This window comes from Chiroxiphia lanceolata, chromosome 1 (genome assembly GCF_009829145.1).
Source record: "Chiroxiphia lanceolata isolate bChiLan1 chromosome 1, bChiLan1.pri, whole genome shotgun sequence".
Taxonomy (NCBI): Eukaryota; Metazoa; Chordata; class Aves; order Passeriformes; family Pipridae; genus Chiroxiphia; species Chiroxiphia lanceolata.
The window spans coordinates 40,060,729-40,082,331 of NC_045637.1; the positions used below are offsets into that span (position 1 = coordinate 40,060,729).

Here is a 21,603-nt window from a genome sequence, read left to right on the forward strand (position 1 = left end):
TCAGAGCATCCCAAAAACCCGACTGGAAATGAGTGCAAAACTCTTAGGTGGACACAAGCATTTTGTTGGTGCATTTTTAAGCAGAGGATATCCCGAGTTTCACATTGCCTTAAATTTGGTAATTCTCTCAGTTCCTAGGGATAAGCCTCACTAAAAGCAGTCTGCAGTTTTGAAAGGTTTGAAGCAGATATGTTGTTCATCTGGACAGAGCTGTCTTTGGTCTAGGATTAACCTTTCAATAATGGTACCTTTCAGGTACCTTTCAATAATGTCCAAATGCATAATAAAATAAAACACACTTCTTGATCACAGAGTTTTCAAAAAGAGAGTTCATCCTCATGTGACTCTTTGTCTATGAAGAACTATTGCAAAAGACACATATCTTCGAGTGATTTATCGGTGGAATAACAATTTTCAGTTTGCAGCAATGCTTATCCTAAAGGTGAAGTCAGGAAAGGTTGCAAAATCATATTCCTCTTGATCCAGTCAAGCAGCTATGTAATCAAAGCAGACCCACGGGGAAAAAAGGTATTATTAAAGTAATGTATATAATTATGCACTAGAACATTAGAGGGTATCATTAAAAATCAAAGAAGCCTGAAAAGGAATATGCAGTAGAAATGTCACAATGCCAAATAAGACTTAAAATTAATTGTAATCTAGGACTTTTCCCTATGACCTTAAAAGAGAGGGGCGGGAGGGATTAAAACACTGCATTAAAAATCTCTATTAATTTTATTCTAAGTTTACTATTATTTCAATGACACTGTAGCCTTAGAAGGCAGAAAGTAGTTGCCAGTGAAGCTGTAGGTCATAGAAGAACTAATGAAAGTATCGGCACTGCATGGGAAAGAAGAAGACTGTTTTTAGGACACAGCTTTGACCAGTTCAAAAGTTATACCATGAGTATGTTCAGTAAAAACAGGTATCATTTTCCTAACCACAGCCACTATGCATGTGTGTGCTACAAGGAAGGTAATGGATTTGCATAAGAAGCAGGAAGAGTTTACACATACAAAAGGTTCTCTGAATTCCCATCACACGTTTTCAGCAGATCTCATCAAACAGAAGCAAGTACGAATTCAAGAACTGTGAAACAAAGAACCGGAGGCTCTTTGGGTAAATTTCCTCTAAGGCAAGACAGAAACCAACTAGTAAAACCCAGAGTTTGCCAGTTGTTTAAGTGCTGAAGGAGCCACGCTGTTGCCTGTAAATGACCAAGAGGAATTTGTCCATGTGGCCCGCCTTGGCCGCTGCATTAGCAAGATCTGGCAGTAGACCATGGACAAAGCAATGAAATTCGCTTACACTCCGACTTGCAACCAGGAATCAACAGCTAATGGCACCTTTGGATTCCCCGAGTCTGCTGGCTGAGCTGGCAGGCAGAGCCCAGCAAGGGGAACCACTGGGAACCACTCATCACCTGTGCCAGGTAATGCCTGCCAGATGCGAGGCAGCCATGAGAGCAGTCAAAGACGTTGCCATGCTGCTGACCCATGCACAAACAGTGGCCATGCAGGCAGGGAGGCAGGCTCAGGTTTTGGTTTTTCCATATTCCTTGCTGTTTCTGGCATGTTCGACATACTGAGAATTCTGCTGACTTCTACAGGAGATGCCACAGCTCTGCTCTGTACTAAAGCGGATAGTACCTGCCTGAAGATTTGTTTGCAAATCTCAGCTTCCTTTAAAACATGCTCATTTCAGAGACATCTAACATTCATCTCCAGTGAATAAAATTGTCTTTGCCAGGGCACAGCTAACACTAGATTCCCCCTGCCCCTGCTCATATGCACTAATTAAAACACAAGAGATACCTCCAGCTCTGTCAGAGGGCAGGTTGCTTTAGAATCTGAGCTGGACCACCTTCCTAGCAAGCATTTTTTTGCCATCTTTTCTACAAACTTAATTTCATAAATCATGACCATTAGTACAGAAAGAAAACCATCAAAATCCAGAATCCACAGCTGTAAGTTAAAGTAGGCACTAGATGTAAGTGTAACCAAGTAACAGCTATCTCTGTCAGAAATGGCCATCAGAGTGTGTTCATCAGCAGGAGTATATTTGATTATATACTTGATTATATTGCTTGCAAAAGGCTTACTTTTAAAAAGGTGTTATTTCACCTAGGACAGCAGTCCTCATTTTCAAAATCAGAATGTTTCACCTCTTGTAAACACATTTTTTTTTCAAGACTGTTCAAGGCAAAGGCATAATGAGCTCAGCAAGTGGAGCACTAAATGACAGCCTGGCAATGCAAACAACAACTCACAGCTGTTGTTGCTCTCCAATAACACTTGGAAAATCAACTTCAGCTGAGGGTTCCTGTACATCTACCTGCACTATATTCTTCAGCCCTCTAACAGTACATAGACCACATCCTTCCCTCTCTTTCTCCCATTCTCAGTCCCTCCTGTGTCATGTAACATCACAGATGTATGAGGGGAAAAATAAGCTAATGCTCAGCTACAATTTCTTGCATTTCCAGTGTTGGTGAGAAGCTGGGACAGTCTGGCAAACTGCCTTGCCAGAACGGTGTGATTAGACAGTAATGAAGAGCTCAACCCTGTGTCCACCAAGGAAAAAAAACAACCTGATGTTAAGAACTTCACCACAAGCTTCCTTTCATATTATTTTTAACCTTCTGAAACATATCTCTCCAAATTTCATTCCCCTTAGCTCTACAGAGAGGTTAACATCATTGCTGTAAGAGTAAATTAGTGCTCCAATTGTATAAACTAGAGGCACACCAAAAACACTACATACATTTTGTGTTCTCCTTTATATATAGCCTACATTCTGAAAAGTGTGATCCACAGGTCTGCAGTAAAATTGCCACTACCTTAGCAAAGGTCTGAAAATATTTTTGTCCATCTTTTACCCTAAAGACCCATCAATTAACATTCAGACTGTCAGAGATAGAGAAGACCAGTGGAACATCGTTGTTGGTCAGAGGGAAATCTCTAGTCTGGAACCACACACATGCAGCCTGCAAGTCTATTCTACACAGTCCTGTTATTACCCAATGGCATTAAGGGCTCTTTACAAATGTGCTCAAAAACTCTACAGATTCTTTCCACAAGAAAAATCCTGCTATCTCTGTTCCAAAGTTTTGTTTGGGCTGCAGCCAGAAATGCTCAGGGAGGCATTCCTGAAAACCCCTTCAGGATCACTCCAAGCCAATGCACAGCTCGCTCTCAGGAATTTCTTTTGAAAGAGGTGACAAGAGGGATTTCTCACATCATCTGTGCAGCACAAGGTCCTGGCCTCTGAGGCCAAGTGCAGGAATTGGCTCTGAGAGGTTGCTGTCAGATCACGGTGACAAGTGATGTTCATTTCAAGTGACCTGACCTTCAAAGTTTTGTAAATGACAATCTCTGACCCCTGTTATCTTGAAGTGATTTACCCGAGTTGTACACAGTTAGAGTTCTGCTCTAGTTCATTGCACTTTTTAAGCCTTAAATTTCTGTAAACACAATATTTAAAATGAACACAACATCCCTAACTCCACTGCTGTGAAACTACATGTGCTTTTCTCTTTACATCTCAGGTCTTCTTTCATATCACTGCTCACAGATGTTCTTCTCTCCCTTGAATTTTACACATAAAATTTGTACACACTATTTTCAAAGCTCCCTTTTTTTTCTTCTTTTCTGCCCACTGTTATTCATCTCTTCAGGCCATGACCTGGGATCCAGCAGGTTTTCTACATCTACAAAGCTTTTATCCCACTAAATTCTCAAGGACAAAGTACTCAAAGAATTCATAAAACTTAGAAAGCCTATAGCTACACAAAACCAATAATTATAACAAAAATTGCTTTTGCATTGGACCTATATTAAATAAAAATCTGTATTTGATATATTGAACATCTACATAACAACACGTGATATGTAATATACTATAGGATAGAATAATTCTATTTGGAAAGGACCTCCAATGATCATCTGGTCCAACTGCTTGACCACTTCAGGCCATTTTAACCAAAAGTTAAAACATGTTATTAAGGGCATGTCCAAATGCCTCTTAAACAAGTTTGGGGCATTGATCACCTCTCTAGGAAGCCTATTTTACTGTTTGACAACCCTCGTGGTAAAGAAATATTTCCAATCTTATATTTATCTGTATATCAATGGTTATATAAAACATTTATATAACATTCTTATTGTGAATTTTTGGTATAAATCCTGAATGTTTTGCCGTACGTTTTAAAGTTTTCCCATCTTTCTTCGTGAGTCACAACAAGTTACTGTAATAGAGTACAGATATCTGTAAACTCCAATGCATAATAAAAACCCTAAAAGATTGATTAAAAATAACCTAACAGAAATGCCTTCATTACCTATTAGTAACATGAACTACAACTCACAAAACCACAATTATTACTCTATTTTTGTTACATGCCTCCCTGGACATGTAGTGCTGGTAACTGTCAAAGACAAAACACTGGGCTCTGGGCACCTCTGATCCAGGCTGTGAAACACAAATCACTCTGGGGTCTCTCTCTCCAGGTTTCATTTATGACATGGGATAACTTGTATATTTTGAAACAATCATCCTGGTATACTAGTATACTGAAACATCATTTCATAATAATTTACATAAGAATTTGAAACCAAGCAGAGTCAATTGAGGTTAAGAGACGTTTGACCAATTAACCTAACTTAAGAAGTAAAAAAATGACACATTTATTAACATTTAAGGAATCTCCTAAGCACAAAGTCACAAACTTGTACTTACACTTTCAACACATAGCTGCTCAAATTGAAAGCAGCCTTTCCACAAAGGAAAGCAGATGTGGACTGCTGCTATCTAATCAGGGTTTCACTGACATCGAGGTACGTTACCAGCAGAGACCTCACACATTCCCTTTGAAACCTCCTTTATGTATTTCCTCCTTTCAAATAACCTTATTTACTCAAAATTTATTTGAAAATTAATTTTTTTATGCAAAACCCCCTGAAGATAAAGCTGCCCAGCATGAGTTTCAGACTCTGAAAAAAATAAAACCCCACTAATTTTGAGCATATTTCCTAAATTTTACCTGAGCAGAGAAGTCAATTAGCTTTGGAAGCAACAATTTACTTCCTTCATCACTCTTCAGGAAATCCAGCAAACTTCCTGTTACAACAGAGAAAGATTAAGTCAGTGCAGCTTATTACCAAAAGAAAGGTCACACCAGTCCCCAATGTTATGGATCACAAAACTGATGCAGTGAAGCGTTTTGATGTATTTTCAAGTTGACCATAATAAAACAGTCTCTTCACATGACTTAGCAACTGTAACATCCAAGTCTGCATGTCAGACATCTGAGTTTAGCCACTTTCCTGGGTGTAGAAAATTCCCATCAGACCACATCTCAGTTTAGTGGTGTTGAGTTTGGTAAGCATGCTAGTCTACGGACCATCAGGAACTGTCTAGTAGAAGTACTCAGATCAGTCCTTTCCCAGTCATGAAGAATAAATACCTCAACACAAAAGTGCTTGAAAACAGAACAAAACAATTTGAGAAGGAAACCTTGTATATTTTTTGCAGTAATGCTCTATAAAGGTTGTCCTTTTCTAGTAGTGTAGCCATCCTTGCAAGACCACACCTCATTCACCTTATTACACACACCTTTATCAATTCAAGGACCACCTAAGGCAATTTCTAAGGCATATTTTAATTGCCTTGCTATGATACCAGAAACAAAAGTTAGGTAGGGAGTCCAAAGGAACCAGGGCTATTTTGGGGTTATCCTCTGATTCAGAAACAATTAAAAATGCTGCATTTAAGAAAACTGTAAATTCAGATTCACAAATGCAGCAATAGATCACAAAATTAAAGCCTCAGCCCATCTTAAGGATAGGTTCTTCTTCAATTAATAACTGAGCACTCAAAAAATAACTCTATCATTCCTTCCTTTTTAAAGAAAGGGGACTAATTTAGGAGAAGCAGAAGAGTTCACCTAAAACACTGCTTGCAGATCCAATGTTTTTCTCACCTTTTGCCATGAATTCTGTTATAATATAAATAGGCTCTTCTTTGGTCACTACAGCATAAAGCCTAACGAGCTTATCATGCTGAAGTGTTTTCATGAGATTGGCTTCTTCCAGGAAGGCTTGCACAGACATTGTTCCAGGCTTCAAGGTCTTCACAGCTACTTTCGTACTATTGTGATAGTAACCTACAAAGAGGGAATACAATCAGTGCACTTGAAGTCACTCTGCACCACACAGCACCCCGACTAGCAGGAATTTGTAAAGCAGGTGATGTTAGATTCCAGGAATAGCTAAGAGTCTGAAAGCAAGTGCCAGATGTAGCACAAATGCTAGAATTCCTTTTTATTTTGCAACTGATACAACATTGCAGGGAAAAATGATCCATTTCCTATATTTAGAAAACAGTTATCTCAAAAAAAAAAAAAATAAAGCAAGCAAATGATCTTACTTCATACCAAGTTTTCATTCACAAGTAGCGCATAAAAACTTGTCAAGACATGTTTTAATGAGTGTCCACTTAAATTTTCTCAGAATCCAATAGCGTCCAAGGACTGACTGCAAGATTCTGGAGTATCTTTAAATCCCATGATTTTTGCTATTTTATGCATGCCAGTCTCATGCTTCTAATCCTTTCTGTAACCCTCAGTGCTCAAAATGGAGCATTACGGGAAAGCGCAATCAAACGAGTGTTCTTGTGACCAACAAGGATACGCTGCCAGGACTGCAATCCTGCAGTGTTCAGCACAAGATTTAAAATGTGATAACTTCTTATCACATAGCTCATGCCAAAAGTGAAGGAGACTGTGGCTGTGGTTCATTTCTTTGTTTATCAAACTTTCTAATGTAATAGTCTAGTTACAAAAAAAGTAGAGAGAATAATTTTCTGATTTTTCCAAACATTAAATAAATGTGAAAATAGTATTAAAAATAGAGTAGCAAGCACTGATACTAAAGTTTATCTCATGAAGTCATTTAATTTGAAAAATAAAAGAAATAGAGAGAAAGAAAGAGACAGGGATATAAATGTAACTTTTGTACCCCATCATACCCATTGCAACATAGCAGAAATATTTCTCAGAAGAGGTAAAACTTTCATGACTCAATGATATAGACTCATTGCCTTATGCAGCAACAATGCAGACTATCACCACCTCCAAATTGGAATCTACTGCTTCCTTATACTATCATCCTAACAAAAGAAATCAGTGGCAAAGCAAGGACCTAGTTCCCAGATCTTAAGTGATTGCTCTAACCACTGCATCTTCTTTTTTTGAAGAAGAATCATCATCTGAGAAAAGCCACTATGTCAATCACAAAATATTCATCTGCACAATTATTAAATCCATTTTTCCAAACATGGTCAGGTCAAAGCATAACATAGACATTTCTCTAAATTACCTAACAGTAAAAAATTACAGGTCAAATCTGCTGTTAAAGCTCAGGCATATATTTATATCTATTAGAGAAAAAGATATAAAATATATTTCTTTCTGCTTAAGAATCAGAAAGTTTATTTCTATCATTTCTGCTATTCCATACCATACCCTAAAACAGAGCATGATTTCCATTCCCAATTTGTTGAAGTCTCTACTGAACATACTAATCAATATCATTATTTCTGTGAAGCAATTATGAGCAACACACCATTAGCTATGTAACAATATTTTACATTCACTACAGAGATCTATCAAACTAGGGTCTTACAGAAACTTGGCTTTACTGCAATGCCTCAGTGACACTGAGGTTTTCTGCTGTAAAAAAGTCTACCCTGACCCTCTGGTCATAATATACCAAGCAAATAGCTGGTGGGAGCACTAGAGATAACTGATCTTGATTACTTCTATGTTCGTTTATTAAATCAGGTATTGGCAGGGATGGGACACCGAAACCCTGAGGAAAGGTGGTCATGAACTCTATGAGCACACACAAAAAAGTGGACCTTAAGAGCTTGGCAAAACTGGAATTTGTCACCTTTCTCACCCACATTATCAGCAAAACCAGTGTTAGCTTTGTTTGGGCTGGACCTGGAGCAGGCAGCATCTTTTTAGTATGTGTCTGTACCACCCCAGCCCAACAAAGTCCTAGTCCTCATGCCAGGTCAGCTATCATTGCTATGAGAACATCTGTGGTAGTGCCCAAAAAGATAATCTGCTTTGCAGGCAGACTCTTACTGTTCAGGTAAGGAACTGCAACCTTTGTTCAGGTGGAGAGAAAACTGTTGATGACCTCAAAGAGCTTTAGTGACAGCAAATTTAAGGTTTAATCTGCATCACAGAAAGATTCCAGTAATGTGCCGGGAGCTGTGGGAAGGAGTGACTGTGGCATCATCCCCCAGCTTCCTACAGTGCCTGGGGCTCTGAACTATTCACTAACACCTGCCTTGGCTGAACTGAGCCCGACTCTGGGTGTAGACCCAGTGCTTGCTGTGTCACAGTATTGCTTGCCATATCATATGAATGAACTATGGTCTGCTGAATGAACTTAGGACTGCCACCTAAATGTGAATTCAAGAAGATAGATAAGCAATGACATTCTTGCTTAGATCTAGAACATCTGACATAAAACTCAGATTTTTTGCAACTAACATTCAGCTCATCTACGTATTGTCAAATTTCTTTTCTAATGCTAATGAGATGTACCAGTAAGTTTTCTTGGTTCATTTTAGATGTCTTTTATTGTAACAAAAGGATTTCTGTGATACTATTTACTGTTTTTTTCTAACAGCTGCAAAAGAAAATACACCTTCAAAACAAATATTACTAATATTCTAATTCAGAGGTTATTGAATAAGAGAATCTTTTACACCTGAAATGCAAGCAAGATGTGGCTCATTAATAAAATACACTATAATGGCTACATTTGCCTTGTTAACTTTCCTCTTAGCCCTGCTTGAGAATTCTCTTCATGGATTATTGATGCCACAGAGCATCATGATTCATTTCATATCAGTGCACACGAGGAACAAAAATGCATAAAACATAGACCCTGCTCTTCAAGTGCTGCTCTGTTTCGTCACATCACCAAAGTAGCTGCCCAGATGCACTGAACTCCATGGTCTAAAAACCTTTCATACCATGGCAGGAAGTGAGTTTCTCTGCAGTTTCAGCTTCTGTTAAAAATCAAATGTGAACCAAGCAGTAGTATGAAAGTTTGAGGAATGTATGATGATGTCTCACACTATGAGGAATGTTCTTCTCTACATCTTAGAATAGAGTCCTCAAAAAAATTTAGTGTTTCAGGTATCTATCTTGGAGCTGATTACTATTATTTTAACAGAGTAGTATCTTGGACAGCCAGGTTGCCCTCAGATTCTTGCACAGGATTAATCAGGCCAAACTGTGATATGAACTTACAACAGACAATAATGAAGTTGAGCCTACCATTTCTGACCAGATCTCTAGGTCTAAAGACGAACAACTTTTTGAACAAGCCTACGACTTGTTTTCTCCTTCCTCTGCTTTTGCAGTAATTCCCTGCAGCGTATACTGGAAACAACTTGTTTGGGCTACAAAGAAAGATTATATCTCAGGCGGTTACTGTTGCAGGGGACACCGGGGAAGAGACTGAGAACAGCAGTTTCTCTGCATCCTATTGCAGGTCAGCACTTCACTTCTTCCCCAACTACAGCCATCAAGCAGCTGAAGAACAGAACAACACAACAACAGTAGCTCCATCTCTTGCTCATCTCCATACAGCCCATTAAATAGGAAGGCAGAGAGCGGAGGCTGAAGCTTTCTAACCACTTGCATGGTGCAGTGCATAAAATGGGAGCACAATTCTGCCATGTTGTTTTCATCTATTGTGTCACCACAGGTGGTGCTCAAATTGCACACTTAAACACTAATTTGATAGCCTAAGAACAGAAAGTCTTTGTAAAATGCATAAAATTGCACATAACTGTAATGAAGAAATTGCACTTGCAGTGATAAACAATATGAGAAATTGGTAGCAAGTTTTCTCAGTGTAAAAGGAACTCTTCAGAACTGGAGGAGATTCAGCTGCCCACTCCATAGGTGACAAAGATTCTCTTCACGGGTCATACAGGAACACAGCCAAGTGCTTTGGGGATATAGGGGCTTGTTTTTTGTTCCTAGAGTTTTCTTAGTCGTCCCACAGTATAAGCTCCAAAATGTTCACGAGGAAGATATCAACGTGTAAGTACTTAAAAACATACTAAAAAGAAAATACTATAAAAGATACGCTTTCCTATCTTTACATTGCAGTAACAGTATTATCTCTATATTCCCATGTCTCACAGAATCACAGAAGGGTTCAGGTTGGAAGGGGCCTCTGGAAGGCACCAGGGTCTAACATGCCCAACCAAGCTGGTTGTCCAGGACTGTGTCAAGTTGGCTTTTGATTCTCTTCAAGGATGGAGACACTATAGCCTCTCTGGGCAACCTATGCCAGTGCTTGGTCACTCAATGAAAAAGGGTTTCCTGATGTTCAAAGGGAGCCTCCTGTGTTTCAGTTTGTGCCCTTTGCTTCTGGTCTTGTCACTGGGCACCACTCAGAAGAGCCTGGTTCCATCCTCTCTGCATACCTCCTTCAGCTATTTGATAAGATCCCCAAGCCTTTTCAAGGCTGAATAGTCTCAGGTCTCTCAGCCTTTCCTCAAGAGAGAGGTGCTCCAGTCCTTTCATAATCTTTGTGGCCCTTTGCCACAAAGGTCTAGCAGCTCTACATCTTTCTTTACTAGGAAGCACAGTTCCTCTGAGTGGGACACTGTTCCCTCTGAAACCACAATTCTAAGTACCCTTTATCAAGAAGAAATCTATTTAGTAATTAAACCATGGGATAGTATTGCTCTTTAATTCACACTACAGCTGAAAAATAATTTTGCTGTATGTGAGGTGGTAGCATAACAACCAGCCCTCTAGTCAGGACAGCGTAGCAACTAGGTTGTTTCTCAGTACCTTTACATACCTCCCAATGTCCCTGGTTGATCATTACAATACACAGTGTTTGCTGACACCCTGCACCACAGAGCTGACCTAATATTCGCTTTCCAGTTTGAACTTCCTTGGTTCTAGTATTAACCATGTTCCTGATTTGAGTAGTCTTGTGCCATGCAAATCATCATCTTTTGCTTCAGAAAGGAAGCAGAGAAGAGGAAACACAGTGATCGCTTTTACAGTACATTAATTTTTCTCACAGTGCAGCATTTCAGACACAGGGGTTAGGCCCAATTTAGATGTTAAAATAATGACACAAACAAGAGGAAACATCTTGAACCAGAAACACCCTTTTAAAGTTTTATTCCTTTGTGCAGAATTAGTCACTTCTCAAAATGATCTATGTCTTCAAGTAGTTGATTACCTCCTACCAAAAAGTCTTCCACAGTATTTCAGTGTCAGTTGAACATTTCTGGTCCTGATTTATTAAACAGAAATAACTGCACAATGACTGACACTTGTCCTGACTAATATCTAAACTGTCATTCATGTATATCATAGCTAAAGGGTTTCTTAAGCCTCTTCTCATGAAGGTAGATAAAAGGCTGAATTTGGCTATATTATTCTATAGTGATGTGTTGCTTGCATTTTTATATGATTTACACCAAAAGATTACACCTATGACTGAACTAGAGCTTTCTGAATGACACTGTAGTTGTGTGTATAATTTGCTACTCAAACAGCATCAATCTGTGCTTTGCTTTTCTAAATGAGAGCATCTCTTCAAAGCAGTGACATTCCTGCCAGACTGACCCACTCTTATGGGTCATCAGAGACCCTTTCATAGCTTTGTGTCTTCTAGCAAGCTTTGGGATACACTCTTAAATTGCTCAGAAATACCTTACCTATAGAATCTTACACCTTAAAATTAATAATAATCATTATCACCTTCATCTGATCTATTGCTATTATAACTGTAACAATTTTATTCCAATTTATGATTTGGCCTTAAAAAACTTCCTAATGAGGACTTCGGAAGGAAGGTATAGTTTACTCCAAACAAGATGGTAACTGGTAAAAAGGGTGTAAGTAATGAATAGCACACAGAACATGCAATACAGAAGCCAAAAGAATACTCAGACGTCAGAAAAGGCAGCATTTCAAAAGCAAGATGATTAAACCATTTTCACTATGCCCATGTGACACTGGACATAGGCCCTTGCCAAAGGAGGTCATCAAGGCTGAGAAAATACTGCTTGTAAGCCAACAAAGATAATTATTTAGGTATTAATAATTAATGCTATCATTTTTTGCTGTGTATATATTAACATTTACAACTTGTAAGTCTTACGACAGTTTTATTATCGGGAACTTGCATGATAATTCAAGGTAGAGGCTGTTCAATCTCTAGTCTTCTTATTAGGTAAGTCACCTACTTTCTAAGCAGACACTGGCAGACAATACACTTGGGTCAAGTCTGCTCTCTTTTTTCACCCGGTCTGGCAGACCCATGCACTACATTACAGCATCTTCTTTACGAAGATACAATGAAATCTCAATAGGCAATTCACTAAAAGACATTGTTTCTTTTTATTTCATGTTCTTTAACACTTTCTGATTTGAAACAAAGTTCTGAGAGACCCATAAATTTTGAGACTTGGGAGCCACATCTTACTATAACCTTCTGTTTCCCCCACAAAACCCTACCAAAAAAACCTTATTGTCTTTAACCTTCTAAATCACAGTGCTCACTCACTAGTTTTTCCCTTTAAAAGACTCCAAAAGGATTTATTCTACTTATTTGTCAGGTATCTACCCTCTTTTACAAACCCTCTCTCCTCACAAGACATATTCTGGACCTAATTTGGCTGTTTTACAAGTATATCGGACCAGGTTCATGTCCACTACATTTTTGAATGACTCCAAAATGACACCTCTTTCAGAGTTTAATACTTATTTCAAAAGAATAAACTTACCCATCCAGACTTCTCCAAACTGACCAGCTCCAAGTTTCTTCACTAATTTAATCGACTCCCGTGGAATTTCCCATGCATCTTTATCCCATGGTTTTTGAGGCTTGGGACTAATACAAGCTTTTTCCAGCTTTCTACATAAACCATCTGATTGCTCTGGTTTTCAAAGAAAAAAAAAAAGAAAATACAAAATACATTACACTTCTGTGACTCATGACTTGAGACAAACATCACTTGATTATAGGTGTGCACTACCTCAAATAATACCAAAATAATCAGATACTGTGATTAGAATGTAGCCTTCCTGGTGCTTTCACATAACTTTAAGTGCCTCTGATCTGAAATTTGGTTTCCAGAGACAAATTTAATAAAGAAATATCACATGCATCTGGTTACTGGCAGATTATTAAGGGGGTTTAGTACAATTGGTACCAAATAAATACAATATCAGATCTGATTACTAACAGTATGTTGATTAAGATCCACACTGGAGTCAGGCTTGGGACCTGTATTCTGAATTTGTCATTAAATTTTCTTGCAACATGGTTTCAGACAGATGTGCATGCAAGCCTAAGTAGGTCAACATTATTTTTTCTCCAGACACTGACCAGCTACAACTTTTATATAAATGTTGAATAATTCTCAGGTTTTCCAGCTGTGCCAAAGAACTAGCACACACATCTAACAACTCTGAAAAAATTCATGGCCAAGTCCTCAGAATGGTTTTGAAAAATAACTATGTAATTTTATGCCCTATTTTTTTTTCTTTTCTGTCTTCCCAATTACAAGACAAAAAATCCCCTGTATTTTGGAGCTACCCACTAGGAGATCATGCAGCATTAAAAGCCAGTTTTGCAGTAAAACATAGGTAGAAACTTGTCCCTCCTCTCTTCCCCCTCTTTTTTAAAATAAATGTATACATTCTGTGAGGGTGTAATTTTCTTTCTTTGAAGTCTATGGAATTTTACTTCCTTCAAAGTGCTATTAAAAATGATTAAAAAATACATATATAGGAAAAATAAAAATGATTTCACACTCAACGTAAGGTACAGGATGACATTCACAGGTCTATATGTATTTCTGCTCATTGTCAATAAGAATTTACTCTTAAATACAGAATTAATTTACTTAAATTGAAGGCAATTCTTATTACAGCTTCACATCATCATAACTTTGATGAGATGTTTTATAAAGCTAGTCTTTATTTCACAATGGTATGCCACAGGACAAACAGCATTAGGTCTGATTATGATAATAACATTACTTGGGTTCCAATCAGTTTTACTTTATCTTCGATAACATGCATGCCTAAGTTATTTAGGAAAATTAAAAAAAAAAAAAAGATGAAAAGCTTTGAAACTAAAGAAGAAAGCATTTCTTTTCCATCCCAGGAAATAATGGCTGCATTCTATTGAGTAATTCATTAATTGTTTTAACTTACTTTGATAATGTTTGATCATATCATTGATGTTGGGAAAAGTTATTCTTGGAGAGATGTAAAATCCTCCATTGTCTAGACTCCTGATTTTGTAGTGCTTAATAACATCACCATGCTGTGGATCATAGTCTCTTATGGAGAGAGAATAGCTGCCTGTGGATAAAGAAGAAATTATCATTAACAGATAGAAAACTCTACAGTGCCCACACATATACAGTTGAGCTTAACAAAATCACCATTTTGTCTGTTTTCCTTTTTACTCCCTTATTTCCTCAAAAAGCATTTTGCAATCAACAGGAGGAGGTTAGCCCATAGCCGGTCCTGAACCGGTCACCAAAATGCTTACAGTGACACTTTCTTTTTCAATCTTACTCAACAAACTCAGGAGTTCCATACTCCAGGCAGCTCCACATTCAATGCCCAGTTTTGCGGAAAGTCCCCCAGCTTGGCTGGGAAATCAAGACCGAGGCTGTCACACTACTCGGGCAGAAGCTGAAAATCAGAGATCAGCATTTCAAAACAGGAACACCCTGGTTGTTGTGGGCCAGCTAACAAAAGGATAGCTTGGAGATGGCTTGAGGCATACAGGAGGGAGAGCATATCTGTTAGTCCTAGGGACTCTAACATCAGCTGGGATTTAAGCTGGGGCAGGAGAGCATCTACCCTTAGCTACAGCGCTCTTCCTTTCTTCTACTCACACAATTCTCGTTCATTTTCAAAGGATAAGAAACCACTTCACCCCCTTATCTCTCCTCACATACAGATCCAGTGACAGTGGGGGTACTTTGCCTCACTCTAAGCAGAATTTAGGAGTCTTTCTTTGAAAACTTCATTTAGGAGTCTTCATCTGAGAGCACAGAAACAATGATACAGACCCATTATAGAGCTTCACCTAATCAAGAACCTGCAGTATGGGGGCCAAAAAAGCTACCCTGTGAAGTGGACAGACATGATACATCCAGTCAGACTGCTGTCAGAGTCCAGAGGCTGTGGCAGAACTTCCTGTGTTCTTTCCAAAGTCCCAGCTGAAGAGCCTGGAAAATTCACTAAGCTTTTCAGCGCAAAGCGCTCTGCCTACAGCACAAAACTTTACCTAAAAGCTTTTTGGGCAGAATCACGCTACACTGTAGAAGTGAAAACCCTCATTATGCAGTAACTATAATTTAAACTTGCAGCAATGGATGCAGACCCCATAATGGAAGACTATAGAATGCAGCAACCACTATTACAGTAAAGAGTCTTTCAATAAAGGAGTTATAAAGACTAAGTTGAGAAAAGATGGCACTTCATCCATTCCTGCTTCTTGTCACTGTAATCACACTTCTTTTTTCCCCTATCTCAGCTTTGGGTGTTATTCTCTTCTCTATTTTCCTGGTGGTTTTCTCATCCTTCTCACTCCTACAGAACTGCAGAAAATTCACACAATAGGACACACTGTGACTTCTCCACATCCAGCGCCACTTGATGCCATTTTTTGTGAAGACTGACTGTGTGTTTTTAACTCTATATCAATTCCAAAGTAACCCACCCCAAAGCCTACCTTTTAATGTTTCACTTTCTCTGATAAGGAAAGCTCCAGGACCATTTCCAGGAGCCAGGAGTAATCTTTCAGCATCTTTTCGGGTGATGTCTTTGAAGAACCATCTGAAAAGTATTTCAAAGAGTTACAACCGTTTCTCTCCCCATCCACAAAGGATACACCACCAGGGTGAAGAAGTTAGCCAGAATTTAGAGCCTGGGAGAACTTACTCTTCTGTTTCCAGGGTGTTTACTTTAGCCACATAGTTACTGGGAATGAAGCCTTCTTTCCTTGTCATGAGAGATTTTGCTCTCCACCATTCTCCCAGCCTGAAAAACAGAAACAGTAGTAGTATTCACAATGAAAAATAAGATAAATTGTTATTTAGGTTATAGTGTATTGAGACCTCTGCCTGTGCTGGGCATAATCTTTCATGTAAACTCAAGCTGCCTGAGAAGCCATTGGCTCCACTGGATCAATGTTGGCCGCTGTTACTGAGGGCAGCTGTCAAGTCAGAGAATTACAGACCCATAGAACAGTCTGGGATGGAGGGGACCTTTAAGATCATCTGGTTGCAACTCCCCTGAAATGGGCAGAGACACTTTCCATTACAGCAGGTTGCTCAAAGTCCCATTCAACTTGGCACAACTCCACATGCATTTGTATTATCATATATAAGGGAGCTCACTTACCATTCATAGATCTATGTTATGAGTAGGATAGCAAGACATTATAAAGGGAATTAGGTGAGCCCAAAGAAAATCTACAATACAACCAGTACTGTCACACTTACTCCTCAATAACTTTCAATTTTTCTCCTTTTTTGAAGGACAAGTCCTCTTCATGAATGCCATCATAGGGATACAAAGCTACTACAATGACTCCATGCTCCTCTGTGTCTAGGAAAGTAGAAAGACAAAGGAACGTTCACATCATTTTGCAGGCTGACATGGGCATAGCATGCAGTTGTATGATTTCTATAAAAACGTACCTTCACTGACAAACCTCTGTCCTGGTAATAGCTGTGCTTCTGGATTTGCCTACAACAAAATATGTCTTTAATTAAGCAGTTTTAGATCTTTATGATGATCTTAAATTACATAGTATTCAGTTGCTTTGGTATCATCTTACATGTCTTAAATTAAGAGGAAATGCTCCAGTATTTCCCCACCATTCTTCAAAAGCAAATTACAATATAAAAGTATAGTAAGTCGCCACTAGATTTTAAATTGAGCAGCTCAGACCTCATGAAGATGGGCCACAAGCTGTGGGGATGAAGTTCACAGCTTTGAGACTTCTGCTGAAGAGGCTTTAGGTAGGGCACTTTAACAAGACAGTTATTACCACGTAGCTGTCATGCCAGAGAACTACAAGCACGGTTATGTCACTGGAAGTATGCAAGAAAAAAAAAGGGTAATCAAAAAAAAAATAATGGTAGTTTGTATTGTGTGTACATTGACTGAGAGCATGCTGAGTTCACTGTGTCAGCTGGTGAGAGAGGCGAGAAGGGTGCCATTCACACCTGAAGAGACCATGGTCCCTTAAAAAGGGCAGTCAGGAGACACGGTTTCCACAGCACAGTAGAGAAGGTGGGGAAAAAAAGGTACCAGTCAATCTGAAAATTAGCAAACCCACTTGGTACCCAGTGGTATTCCCCATCCCAGCACCCTTCTTTTCCAATACCAGCACACATGAAGGTACGCTTATCCTGTTCCTCCCGCAGCGCAGCTCTGCTCCCTTCACCACTGCACCCTCTCCTCCTATCCTTACCTACACACCTCACACAAGGTCAGGTAGTGGCCTTCAGGGACTAAAAGGAAAGTTAACCAGAGCTAGTAAAGAATTGCCTGTGATTACTTCAGCCTCTAAGTATAATAATCAGCACCTGGATCCCACAGCTATTAAAATCCCAACACCGATGCTTTTAAAAATGGTTCTAAACTAATACAGGTTTTTTACATTCATCTAGCAGTCTTCTACAGTCATAGTTATATCTATATCAAACATTGCCAAGGATTACTGTTTTCATGCAGAAAATACAACAAACATAAAGTAGCAAATCATCAAGTTTTAATTTTTATTTCCCTAAGTACTTATTCATTGAGGGTGAACTGCACAACTCCAAAAGCCCAACTGTGGATTAATGATCATTTGAATTTTTCCATGCACATGTTTAGGATTGAAATTTAAGTTATGCCAGTCATGCTTTGATCTTGCTACAGGAATTCTCCCCTGAGACTATCTACTTACTGGCCTTTGCTGTTTATTGGACGTTGGATCCCTCACATAAATAGTTCGTTCAGTTTTACGTACTGGTTGATTCTTCAAATCTAGCCCATCTCCATGCAGATTCTCTTTCCTTTTTGATTTTATACATCCCATATTTCCTGTTGGAATAAAAAAGGTATTAAACAAAATCATTATGCCATAAACCAAGCCCTTTCCCATGAAATCATCTGGGCTACATAGCAAAAACATGCTTCCTTCTCATACACAATAGTTCATGGGAAGAACAACTGAAGGTTAGGCATGCATGCTGAAAGCTCTTTTCAGTTGCACAGGAAAGAAATTACTTCTTGTCTCAATCCACATATGAAGTAAATAGTTATTTACCGTTTCCACATTTTCAGATTTATTGTATTTTCTCTCCAATCTACCCTCCCCTGACAAAACCCATTGTATCTTTCTGATACTTCTCTGAGCTTTGGAATAGATATAATAAAAATGCAATTACTGTAGTGGCAACTTTTATCTGTATGTTTTAAAAAAAAAGACTGCTTTGGAAAACACAGGAAGAAATTCCAATCCAAATTAAGAAAACTGCAGCTGGATCTAGCAATGCTTGTATCTCCCCATTTCATTTTGCAGATGCCAGTCTAGCAGGGAGCTCTGTTTGTTTCAAATCCCCACTCTCACATGAAGCTGATGACTTGTGCAGTCCCAGCTCCATGGCAGACAAACTGATATTGTGACATTCAGTAATGAATCTCCTTGTTCACACAGGCCAGTTACAGCAGTCTGAAATAGTCGATGTGTATATCAGTGATGGCAAATCACAAGTATTTCTTTTCCAATACAATTTAGAAGGATAATCCTTCTCTCAGGATGTGCATCCATGCTAAATCAGATGAGATACAGCTGTTAGCATCTGCATGACTGGAACCCGATTCCTGATCCCATGATGTAATTACATAGTACTTCAGCAAGCATATATACAACATTATTTCTACATTCCTCCCTCAGAGGAGAGTAATTATACTTACTCTTCAAAGAATCCACTACGAATGCTTTTCAAACCTCTTCTTCCTTCCTCTCTCCCTCCTTTCAGGTCACTGCTCTAATGCTAGGTTCACAGTCACATTTTCCCTTGCAGGCACACAGTCATACTCCCCCTTGCCCTAATTAATCTTTAAAGCCAGTTCTTTGAAGAACAACATAAAACTTAAAATAAGAGCTCAGTGCAAATATGGGCTCAAGTAAACAAACAGTGACTAAAACACAGCTGGAGAAGCTAAAGCAGATTGTAACACCCTATACTATATCTCACTTTTACCTTCATCTCTCAGATAGAAAATATAGAAAAACAGGTAAAGTAGTAGTATAGGTACCCACTTGCAGATACAACTGTTTCAATGGGATGGTGCCTTACACATCCTGCAAGTAGGAACATTAACCAGATTGGTGTGAGTTCTTATTAAGACTTGTGCTTTTGTAACAATATTGATGATAATCACAATCCTAACTGACTATACCAATAAACCAAGGCAACAAGCAGTCCCACATGGCAAGTCTCAACTTCCCATATCACCTTTATTCAATCTCCCATCCTTCAACTGAGGAAGCACCACATAACGACAGATGCACTGACATATCCACAGAATGTCTTCTTCTAAACATGAGAGGAAGGTACTTCCTTTCCTACCATTTCTGCAAATTACCTGTCACCTATTGCCCACAAACCCTGGATTTGGTGGATAAGATTTCAGCAGTGATGCAGTGAACTGTGATATTGGTTTAAAAGCACCATTAGAACCCACTGCGCCCCTTCTCGTCTTCACTTGAAATAAAAATAAAAGGAATCCTACAGAAAATCAATAGGCACTGACCAGGCAGAGAATACAGTTTCCTCTTCTTGACTGTTAGTATTTCAGTGTTACCATACTTATCTAAAGACACTGGGGGGCATCTTCAGCCAGAATCTTCCCTTAGAAGCAAGTATCTTTAATGCTTAATTTTAGTTTGTGAAGACACCCATTGGGAGAGTTTTCCAAATTCTCAGCTCCACGTGGGTTGTTTTGAAATACTGAGAAGGATATTTTATTTATTTTATTTATTTATAACTGTAAGTATATTGATGACTCTTGTTCTGCTGTTAATGGTTCATAGGAAATTTCTGTACACCCAGAGGCAGACTGGTGTTTGCAAACTTACCCCAGACATCAGGAAGCCCAGTGTTTAATTACCTGCTGTATCTGCAAGATCAGGTATTTATCCACCTAAAGGCTAACCTTTTTGCTCTTGAATAGTTCTGCTTCTACAGAACAAACAGCTAAAGTGGAGGACATAAGGTAATTTGATCTAAGTTGTCAGCCAAAAAGCCCTTTCCCTATTCCTGTAAGAAAGCTGAACATATCTTTAAAGACTGCATTGTGCTCAGTGCTGGTGTAGACCCAGAAAGAAGTATTTTTACTCAGATTTTTTTCTGCAGCTTAAAGTACACAAACTTAAGACTGCTGTGAGGTTGTGCTGATAAGCTCAAGGTTATAATTTGTTCACGAAAGTAACAACAACAGATCTGTCATGCCTATGTGCAGGTGCTTCATAATCACACAGAAGTCTACTTGATGTCACAAATACATTATGTGAGATAACATATGTGATGGCTTCCAACAAAGAGAAGATCCTGAGCCTCATCATGAAGCACTGTTTTTAATGGCTTCTTTTCCTCATAGAGATGAAACTCCACAGTCCTCAGAGGATTTAGCTAGTTCTGCATTAGCAAATAGCCTCAACAGTTAATGCTGAAGCCCACAGCCGGTTCAATGGGGCCTACTGTACCCTTTACTATAGTATAGTCCCAAGGACTCAACATTAAGTATGAGCAAGTTGATATCAAGGGTTTACCTAAAGGTAACCTCCTAAAGCAGTCCCGTTCTAAACAAGTATAGACAGGCAATGGAGACAAAGCACAAATAGAGTTGAAAAATAGTTTCTAAGCAGTCAAAACTGGATCAATGAGGACACGTTCTTTTGATAGTGTGAAACGAAACACTTTTGAACTCTTCAAAGGCCACAGGATTTTATATTTCTGTACATGCTAGACCTTTGTAAAGCTATGTGCACTGGGTTCCAGACTGCACATCCAAAATTCTGTTAGATTAGTCCTACACCCAAAGCAAATGTAACTGTACTGGTTTCAAAAGCTTCTGTTCAGTGATTGCCCAGTTGACCTGCAGTGACAGATGTATTTGTTTCCAGCACAGTATGATATATTTTTATACTGAAATCTGATCTGGGCCTTTTCCAGGTTTTTGAGAGTGGTATCAATGTAAAGATTCATAGGGCTGCTATGAACAGCAGACACTGATGGGAGAGTTTCAGTCAACACCCACTGTAAATATTCAAAATTCAGAATATTACATAATTGCCAAAGTTATCTTTCCAAACATTCTACCCTAGCAAATTACCCATACAAAAAAAGAAACTCTGAAATATAAAATCTGTATGCAGTGTACATCTATCTTAGCTTATACAATAGTCATAAGGAAAATCTGAAGGGGAAGAGTACATTCATGCATAA

General features: G+C 38.7%; 1 protein-coding gene across 5 annotated transcripts in view; it reads right to left on the reverse strand.

Moving 5' to 3' along the window:
• Positions 1-21,603, reverse strand: part of LYN (LYN proto-oncogene, Src family tyrosine kinase) — a 50,081-nt gene that overhangs the window by 11,619 nt on the left and 16,859 nt on the right. For 3 of the 5 annotated variants that reach the window (XM_032710609.1, XM_032710617.1, XM_032710626.1), the window contains exons 2-10: positions 18,054-18,190; positions 16,795-16,843; positions 16,597-16,702; positions 16,034-16,132; positions 15,825-15,928; positions 14,288-14,437; positions 12,850-13,002; positions 5,981-6,163; positions 5,042-5,118 (exon numbers count right to left, since the gene is read on the reverse strand). In XM_032710609.1, the coding sequence (XP_032566500.1) occupies positions 5,042-5,118; positions 5,981-6,163; positions 12,850-13,002; positions 14,288-14,437; positions 15,825-15,928; positions 16,034-16,132; positions 16,597-16,702; positions 16,795-16,843; positions 18,054-18,185 (1,053 nt within the window). In that variant the 5' untranslated portion in view covers positions 18,186-18,190. The remainder of the gene's footprint in view (positions 1-5,041; positions 5,119-5,980; positions 6,164-12,849; positions 13,003-14,287; positions 14,438-15,824; positions 15,929-16,033; positions 16,133-16,596; positions 16,703-16,794; positions 16,844-18,053; positions 18,191-21,603) is intronic. The other 2 variants (XM_032710635.1, XM_032710643.1) reach the window with 1 other exon arrangement.